Raw genomic sequence first — 10175 nt, 5'->3', positions numbered from 1 at the left:
TATTGTCTCTAGTACATGACAGCAAGGGCTGAACTGAATCTTCCACAAACACTACATCCCGAGAAACCAGAATACGTTTTTTTTGCAGATGATACAACCTCTAACCTTTGCTTTCAGCACTATAACCAACAAAAATACATTTGACGCCTTATCATCCAATTTTCTGCGCTGCACCAAAGCATATGCCAAACAGCCAAAAACACGCATGTGCTCAATAGAAGGTTTTCTATCATGCCATGCTTCGTATGGAGTAATAGACTGCAAAGCTTTCGTAGGACACCTGTTAAGTACATAAGTGGCACACATGATGGCCTCAATCCAAAAAGAATGCGGTAAAGCTTGACTTTTGACCATACATCGTGCCATTTCCGTCAGTGACATGTTTTTCCTCTCAGCAACACCATTTTGCTGAGGTGTATAAGGCACTATACATTGGTGTTTTATCCCACAACTAGCCAGAAATGCATTACATTCATGAGACATATACTCCCCCCCTCGATCGGAACGGAGGGTGCCCATAGTACATTTTGAAACATTTTCAGCCATAGCCAGAAATTATTTGAAGCACATAAAAACTTCGGACTTCGCTTTAAGCGGAAATACCCATGCATGCCTGGAGTAATCATCAATGAAAGTCACGAAGTACAGGTAATTGCCCAAGGACAGAGTTTGCATGGGCCCACAAACATCACTATGCACAAGCTGCAACCTGGATGTGGCCCGAAATGAACCATCCTTTGGAAACTTAGAACGCTGCATCTTACAGCCTTCACAAACATGTTTGACAGGTGCTTCAAGAGGCGGCAAAGAAGCAACCATATCAGATTTCTGCAAACGCAACAAACTGGCAAAATTCAGATGACCAAAACGTGTATGCCAAAGTTTTGCATCTGAAATAGCCCTTGAATCTGCAAAATTTTTTCCACACTTGTCATACAAAGTGAGCTTATACAGCCCACGGCACAAAAGGCCAGATGCAACAATTTCATCACCAAAACTGAGATCATGAACTGTACATCTGTCATCCACAAATTTGACTACAAGTCCAAGTCTAGCAAGTGCGGATACAAACAAGAGATTCTTCTTGATCCCAGGTACATAAAGTGCATCAACAAGTGTGAAGGAACTGCCATTAGCAGCAGTGAGCACAATCTTTCCAACTCCCTGAACTGGATAAGAGGCGTTGTTGGCACAAGTGACTGAATTCCCATGAGGGACTGACTCGAGAGAGGTAAACAATTCACGATGTGAGGTAATGTGCTTTGTAGCACCACTGTCAAAATACCACACATGTGAATCTGCAGCAACTAACAAGCATGCATCATGGGCAGCAGGATTGTAAGTGCACTCTGCGCTAAAAGCCCATTCTGCATCAACATCAGCATTACAGTTTCCTTTCACAGAAGACTCAACAATGGCTGCATTTGTAGTGGAACCAACATTTGCAGTGGAACCACCCTCTTTCTTCTTAGCCTCTTTGGCCTTCAACTTAGGACACGACTTGATCAAGTGATCATTGGCTTTACAATAATGGCAACGCATCTTCTTTTTGCCCTTATCACCAGAATTGCCAAACGAAGTGCTGCCAGCAGAAGCATTAGGAACATAATTTTTGCCACTCGCAGCAGAACCATAAGAAGTGGCTGCATTACTGTTACCACCCTTTCTTTGAGAAGCAATAAAAGCCTGTTCAACTGCACGCTGCCTAGTCCTGTTTTTTCTGGAAAGTGACTCTTGCAACAACAATGGGCATAATGCATCAAACTTGACAACTTCAGGATTTCCTTGGGTCATAAGTCTCCAAGTACTAGCAAAAGTCTGGTAGGAATCTGGTAAGGCATCAAGAACAGTCTGCACAAGGGAACTATCTGAAATGACTTCACCTGCAGAAATAAGCCGCTCATTGATATCCTTGAAACTAGCAAGGAAAGTGTCCATATCATCTTCCTCATGCATAATCTTCGACTCCAGCTCTTTACGCAGCAAAGCAATTTTAGCCTCATTGCGGCTTGCACAAAGACCTGCTAGAATATCCCAAGCTTGTTTTGCAAATTTTGCTGAACGGATGTGAGGAACAATGGTGCGCTTCACAGACAACGCAATCAATGCATGAGCCTACGCATCCTTAACATCCCAACGAGCTTGTTCTGTCGTAGGCAAAACAACTCTAACAGCTGCAATCCTTGCAGCAAGACCTGCAACATCCTCAGAACCAGGACGTACATCAATGCCCTGCATAATGTTCCAGACACCCTTTGACACAAGAACATGTTGCATCATATAAGCCCACATAGGGTAGTTGTCCCCATCCAACCTGTCCTCAGCAGCAAACATCTTGAACACATCTGTGTTGTTGTTGTCAGCCATGGTAAATGCTGCACCTGATGTGAAAACTGTCCGAAAATAGGAGAAACGTAGCGGGAACAACCTGTGCTATATAGCACAAACCGTAGAAGACTATAAGGCACCTGTTATGCAAAAAACGACACTGACAGAAATTCTGCACAAAATGATGAAATAGCATGTGCAGTACTGTCTGTAGTGAAAACGGAGGCCGAAATGAGCCCAAAATTTTTGTCGACCTGCGAACGCTCGCCAAAGCTCACTGAATCGGAGAAAGTGAGCAGGTGTGTGCTGGAGCAGCTGGTGACTAAGCTCGGGAGGACGTGACCTGCTCTAATACCAATTGTTGGAATTAGGGCTGCAGAGAAACACACACAGCTTGGAGAAGACGAAGGAAGCTCAAGGCACACAATAGAGAGTGTGTTACTTAGTGTGCAATTGAAAGATCGATAGCCCTAGAGTGATGGGCGTATATACAATGCACGGGGGAAAAAACCTCCTAAAGAGGGAAAAAATGCCCCGGCGGTCCTAGTGTGTTCACACACATCACTACCACATGTATATGGTAACAATTGCACACTAAGTAATACACTCTCTATTGTGTGCCTTGAGCTTCCTTCGTCTTCTCCAAGCTTTGTGTGTTTTCCTGCAACCCTAATTCCAACAGATTTCTCATAGTAACATATTTCAACTTTTTGGATTGTTTCTATCCAATACGTAATTGCTCAATGGGTTTGGAATAATTGGTGTGTCAGAAAAACATGCCTTGTATGAGGAATAGCATATGAAAACCCATAACATCCTTCGCATGAAAAAAGAAAAACATATTGTGATGCCTTGCCTAGAGCATAGAAAGCTATATCTATTTTGAAATGAACTCATGTCTTGTATGTCTAAAGGTTGAAGTAAAAATGTGACTCACACATAACTATCATGCTACAAGCATCAAATTAAAATTCAATGTACACGTCTCTTGGATATAAACTGAACCACTATCAAACAATAGTGTGAATGATCACAAATATATATAAGTAGTTGAAATAACTTGAAATATTAGTGAAGCTAGGAAATAGTTAGAAAATCCCTAACAATTAGAACGCACGGATCATAGATTGGCCTTGGCAAAAGATCACATATTTTTTTTTAAAAAAAGGTATTGCTGATCCATAATAATATTAGTTTTCCTTAAAACAAATCCAAGAAAATTTAATTTAAGAACAAAAATATATCACAAGAATAAGTCAAAACATCAGGATATCGAATAGATGTTGTATTGGCCATGTCATAGCAGTAAGAGAGAAACATCTGGCTTATATCCAAAGAGTTCATGAATGCATTTCATACCAACATATAAGCATGATTGCATGCCTTATATGTGTTTATTCCATGGCCGGCATGCATACATGCTTTGTATGTAAAAAGCTTGCTTTACATACCATAGATTGCACCTACAACCGTAGCTTGCATGTACATGCCATGCATATACATGTGCAAACTTTAAGTACATGCATATACATGTATATGCATGTATATTCCATGCATATACATGTGTAAACTTGAAGTTGCAGAAAAGACAACACCGTAGCTTAGGTACTAAAAGCTGCAAATATGAAAAGTTACATCATCCAAGTTGTTAAAGAAAAAAATAAATTTGTTACCCAAACTATGCTTGAAGAAGTTTGACATTACTATATCAGAGATTCTTGTCGTAAACATGGAATTGCACGGCGTAGAATAATTCTACCACTTGGTAGCACACACTTGCATGCACTATGGCAATTGCATGACTTTGCATGCAACTATGGCTACATCGATTTTCTCTATCAAATGATGAGCGGCTTCACCATGGTTAAGCTAAGGCTTCACCCTCCATAGCCTAACGCTAATAGTAGGTAATTAGGCAGTACGCTTCCACATAAACTAACCCATCAGAAGGGTGCTAGTGATGCTGTCGAGATGTCAAAGCCTTCCCTAATACCATTTGTTGGAAAGACATCTAGAAGAACGCATGCAAAGATAGAGAAGTTAAAGGAGAAGCTCAAGATCACGCAACACATGAAGTAGTATTATTGAGTGTGCCAATGCAAAGATAACGCTTGGCCTATAACGTTTTGCCTATGATGATGCCACATATACAAGCTGGGGGAATAAAACCTTCTAGTGAGGAAAAAATGTCCCATGGTAATCCTAAGTGTGTTCATGCTCATCACTACTATAGTATGGTAACGGAAATATGATTGAATGTATGATTAATGTGTGTTGGTTGATGTCGTGGACGTGGATTATGAGGACGCATTCACTTCGAGTAGCATCTACTTCTATAATAAAGAACAAAGCAAATTCAGCTCTTAGTTCATAAGAAATCCCCTCTCAAACCACTTTATATTTAACAAAATAGTTTCATTTTGGGATGGTTTGGACCCAATCTTTGCATATGGTCTTCCTTGCATGCATCTTTACTGTAATCTCTATGCAAAATTGGTCTTTGACGGCATATAACCACGTCTAATAGTGGTCTCAAATCATCGATACACAAGGGCTTGATGAGAGTAACAAACCCGTCTATGCGAAAGCCCCCCGCATGAAGTGCTCTTGCAAGATTTCCTAAGCCGTATGACTTGAGGTAGCAACCAACCAGTGGCACTCAAAGATGGTAATGGTTATTGTTGACATGCCATTCACATTGCATGTGTAGAGGTCCTTCCCAAAGTTTTACGATAAATAGGGCCTTGAGCTCACCACATCAAGATAAAGAGCCGAGTGTTTTATCAATTTACTATTCACCCTCCTTGCTTACTAGTGTTTCTAAGTTTTTTAAAAAAGCTTTTAACTCTCTAAACAAAGCTTTTTCTTTTATATTTGCTTTAGTTTCCCACCAAAAACTTCCCATCACCTTTCATACTATAACATGCACGCTTCAAATAACAACCCTTCGGGTGATATCAATCCAAATTCTTTAAAAAAAAGTACCACAATGACTTTACTATTCACTTTCTTTGTTTATTAAAGATCCTTCAAAAAATCCCCAACTCTCTAGACAATGCTTTTTCTTTTATATTTGCCATAGTTCCCCACCAAAAACCTTCCCATCATTCCACACGATACCATGGATGCTTCAAATAACAACTCTTCGTGTGCTATGAGCCCAAATTCTTTGAAAAAATTATTAAAAAAAGAGAAATTGACCGAGAAAAAGCGATGCAAAGCTTTAGAAACTACTCTCGACACGCAGTTTTCTTTCAACCATGAAGACAAAAATCAAAGAAGTAAAAATATTCTACTATTAACGAGTGAAAAAATAGCCGTTGCTTTTTACGCTAAAAAAAACATGATGGTAAGAAAAAGGATGAGAACATTCTTTCTCTTGGCTTAGTCAATTTGATGATCACTTTTCTTGCAAATTTTTTTAGTGAGAAAAGGTAAAATGTACAACTAATCTTATGGTTGCAAAAACTTTCTTATGTGAATTGTTTCACAAACAAGCATCAAGGCGAATGAATATCAAGCTCCAATCAAAGAGTCCTTTTTACCCATCTCAATGCTTGTCTTGGAGTAATTGTTCTTGGGTCCATTTCCTAGTTTACATAGACATTTTGGCAAACTTAATTGAATTTACGATGCTTGAAGACGATCCCTACTATACGATTCAAATAAAGTACGAAGACAGATGCCTTTGTTTAATCTTTTCAACTTTTGATATAGTATTGATTTGGTTGTGAAAATATTATTGCATAGACACTTAGTAGGCATTCTATAGTCAATAAATATTTTTTCATTAATATGATCTCTTTTAATCTTATCATGATGTCTGGGCTAAAATGGGCCTAAAATGATGCATATCAATTGGATGGCAACTAATATTCTAATGGTTTCCTGTTTTTTCATGATAAGTCATGTGTGACTATACTCTTTTGACAATTGTATTACAAGAAATCCATATGCCACCATGTATAGACCATAGATGTATTTCAATCACTTTTTGGTTGTGAAGAACAATTTTTGTTACCTGACGTGCATCGCTTTGTCTAGTGGTCTATATCTAAATATACTCAACATAAATGTTAGGCATGAATTAATATCATTAGCATATGTGTGTGTGTGTGTGTGTGTGTGTGTGAGAGAGAGAGAGAGAGAGAGAGAGAGAGAGAGAGAGAGAGAGAGTGTTGTATGCGACAATATGAAGACCCAGACCATTTATGCACAGAGATTCCACAAGAAACAAGGATACATGTAGGGAAGACGATGTGCATAGACTGTGTCCAATCCATCCCCCATGCACGAGTGAGCTCGTTAAAATTGAAAAGCAAGCTCTAAAAGAGAGATACATATATTCCACTTTGAATAAAAAGTAAAATACTTTATTGAAAACAGAGTTTGCATGGTTTAAAAGGGGTTTCCTGTGACCAAGGGTTGAATTGACTTTGCTCTTTATTGTAGGAGAAGAAGCCGCTGGAAGTAAATGCGTTCTTATAATCTGCTTCTACTCATCTACCAACTGGGCTACCTACACACATCAATTACCATCAAGTTTTCACCGGCATAATATTTGAGTTGGTTTAAAAATTAAAAGCATTATTCAATTCTTAATGATACTATTTCGATTAGTTCTCTATACAAGCATTAACCATACATTGTCTCTCTCAACAATCTGTGTGCTATCTAATGTGTGTTTGTGATAGATATTGACAAGTAGTAGTAGTCTTCGGTGCCTATAGGAAGATTGCCTCTACTTGGACATAGGTGAAAAAAAATCATGATGAAGAGGAATTCTAGCATGTAAGCATTATCATTAATCTTTTGGATGATTTTGAAAGGGCCATAAGATTAAAGAGTAAGCTTAACCCTAAGATGTTTTCAATGTTCTGAAATGCGTTTTTCACAACTCTGGGCCATACATAACGGCTTTCTTCATAAATTATTGGTTTACGGTCCTTCTGTGAGCACCAATTTTTCTGGTGCTCAATTGTGAGACATCTAAGGAGGTAAAAGATTGTGCCATTAGTGGCTTCAGTTTGATGTTTACTTTCAAGATGGGAAGCAAAACGAAAATCCATTTTACATTCCAAACTGAAACCCAAAGCTATCCAAAAGTGATTATCTAAATATGAGTCTCTATAAAAGTTGATCACTTTAGAAGACCATGCTGAGCAAACACATTTTTAATAAAAAGCTTCGCAGTTTGTGGTGTAGTCAATGTTTTCTCATGCCATAAAATATGCCATTTAGCTAAACCTTTGAATAGTTTATACCATATGATGATGGAATCAATAGAGGAAAACTTGCATGAAATCCACGGAAAACCCTTGCCAAGGCCCAAAAGGAATAGGCAAAAGCATGAGAAATCCTTGAGGCTTGCCATGTGCCTGTTTTACAAGCTCACTTACAATGTCAGTAGAAAGTTGTGCACTCTAAATGTTTATTCGAAAAAAAATATAGATATAAATTAATAGATAAATTTTATATAAACTCAAAGATTGAAGATTCCCTCTTCATGATTTTGCCTCAAAACTTTTTTCAAAAGATTGAAAACAGGCAATCCTTCACATCCTGCTTGCAAGCTAAAGAGTGCATTGTGCTGGTCATATATAGTCCAACAGACCATTGATATACTATGACAAAGCACTTCAATATTAAACTTTTTAGGCAAGTAACTGAAAGGGATGGTCAAACTTTGTTCAAGTGCACAAAGAAACATAAGATGATTCTCCGCATTATGAATGAGAAGGCTTTTTCTCAATCTCTTTTGCAATACCAGTAGACGTCGCAGGGACTAGTTGTCACCTACTAAGGAGAAGGCTATGGAGGTGTTTGCAAACAAAAAGGAGTAATTCTCAGCCAGCAGAATGCATGGGATCATTAAAGCCAATGACGGCAAAAGATTTGGTGAATGTCGGAGCCAAACCACGAGGTGCTCATTTCAGAAGTCTTGATCTATGGGTCAGAGTCTTCATTGGTGCCGGAGGCGTTTTAAACTTCTGCTCACTAGACCAATCAGCAGCCCGCATTACACCAGAGGTACTTGCCTTGGAGTGAAAGAATCCCTACCAAAATGATAAGACTACCATGATGGTCAGACCTAATCGCACTCAATTTATACCCGTTTGGACCTCAATTGCACTCAAATAGACAAGAACTATACCCAATTGCAGTCCATGATTAGACATGAACAATACTCAAACCCTCAATTAGACATGAACTATTACAGGGACCAAGGAGGTGACATCCTGACCTAGACATACACTACAAAAAACTTCCCTCAGTGACGTCAATTCTACTCCTCCATTGGCGACAGATGTGCCACATTTTTTGGTGTTTCGTATATAATTCCAATGCAGACAATGGTATGCAAGGTTCAAAATATCATATTGTCGTCAAGTACACGCCCAAACATAGATCATGGGAACTTTAAAGCGTAAGAACTCTACGACTTCAACAATATTTTGCTCACATTTGTAACATCAGAATCCAGAAACTATAAGCACATACAACCTCTACAAATGGAAATGTATGTACCTTGAGTGGAGTAACGCAAACCGTTTCTCTCTTTCATATACATCTTAAGCCATCCGTTTCACTCTTTATTGTACACTTCAAACACATGGATATGGGCAATGCCAACGACACCACCATCTCTCTATGAGGGAGGCTTCTTGTACAAAATACAGACACGAGCGTGCTACCATCCTAAGGTACCCGGCTCACCTTTGAAAGGACCAACCACCTTGGAAGTAATCCAGCCACCATAAAAATTTCCTGGTTGAGGCTGGGCTTTCTCATTGCCCACATAGCAGGCGTCCATGGCCCCACAGTAGAAGGCGATGTGGTGTGCTAGGGGCATGAAGCTGGCAGTGGGTTGCTCATAACTCCAACCCACTTTATCTGCTCTCTTGCCATTTACGTCCACACTCCAGTACGATGCCCTGCCCTTCCATTCGCAGAATGATGAGCCTGGTGCTGGCTTCACATACTCCATCTTTATGTCCTTAGGAGGGATGTAATACACTGCATGCATCCATACACAAGCTATTGGCATCATCCAAATGGAGCTTGAGAAAACAAAATGGATGAAGTAAACCAAGCCCGTGTGTGTGCGTGCGCATGCCCGCCTGTGTGCGCATCCATGCATGCACCTCCCTCTCCTGAGCATAGAATGCCAGTAATTGCCTCTCTCTCTCTCTCTCTCTCTCTCTCTCTCTCTCTCTCTCTCTCTCTCAGGCGCGTGCACACAGACACACACACACCCCACAAAGCGGAAGTACCTGGAGGATGGCTGGTCTCCAGTACTCGGAAGGCCTTGTGGGTGTCGGCAATGGTGACGTTGTTGAAGAGAATGCGTACTCGGTCCTTCTCGGGCTCCAGGCGAGGGGGCCGAGGATAGTCCCACACCGATTCCTGCCCCGCCCCAGGCGCCACTCTCTTCAGCCCTTCCATCCTCTCTCTCTCTCTCTCTCTCTCTCTCTCTCTGCGTCCCTCCCTCCCTTTGCTCTCTTCGTGTGTGTATGAATGTACTTCATGAGTGCCGTGTGCACATGCCACAGTTTCGATAAAAAAGGTAAGGTCCCACCTTTAATTTGTCACCCAACGATCGAGTTCTTTCGCCCTCCCAAACTTCGTTCAATCAGAACGCCTCCGATTGAAGTGGTGGGAGAGGACCTCATAGGTTGCAAAACCTATGAATGGACATCATATGAGCGTAGTCGCGGTCACTCATAGACGTTCACTCCACATGAATGATGTGATCGACAGAGCTCCGTGTGCTCTCTCTCTCTCTCTCTCTCTCTCTCTCTCTCTCTCTCTCTCTCTCTCGTGGTGTACACACACACCCACGATCT

At 40.4% G+C, this 10175-nt stretch overlaps 1 protein-coding gene across 1 annotated transcript; it reads right to left on the bottom strand.

Moving 5' to 3' along the window:
- Positions 1 to 8771: 8771 nt before the first annotated feature.
- On the bottom strand, positions 8772 to 9826 carry LOC147424529 (uncharacterized). Its single transcript, XM_086500690.1, has 2 exons — positions 9603 to 9826; positions 8772 to 9345 (listed from the first exon to the last, which is right to left on the bottom strand). The coding sequence occupies exons 1-2, from the start codon at positions 9772 to 9774 to the stop codon at positions 9020 to 9022; spliced, it is 498 nt and encodes a 165-aa protein (XP_086356816.1). The 5' UTR covers positions 9775 to 9826; the 3' UTR covers positions 8772 to 9019.
- Between the last annotated feature and the right edge of the window lie 349 nt (positions 9827 to 10175).

Source organism: Adiantum capillus-veneris, chromosome 25 (assembly GCF_014529385.1).
Source record: "Adiantum capillus-veneris isolate H3 chromosome 25, ASM1452938v2, whole genome shotgun sequence".
Lineage (NCBI taxonomy): Eukaryota > Viridiplantae > Streptophyta > Polypodiopsida > Polypodiales > Pteridaceae > Adiantum > Adiantum capillus-veneris.
This window is presented reverse-complemented; position numbering and strand designations above follow the sequence as displayed.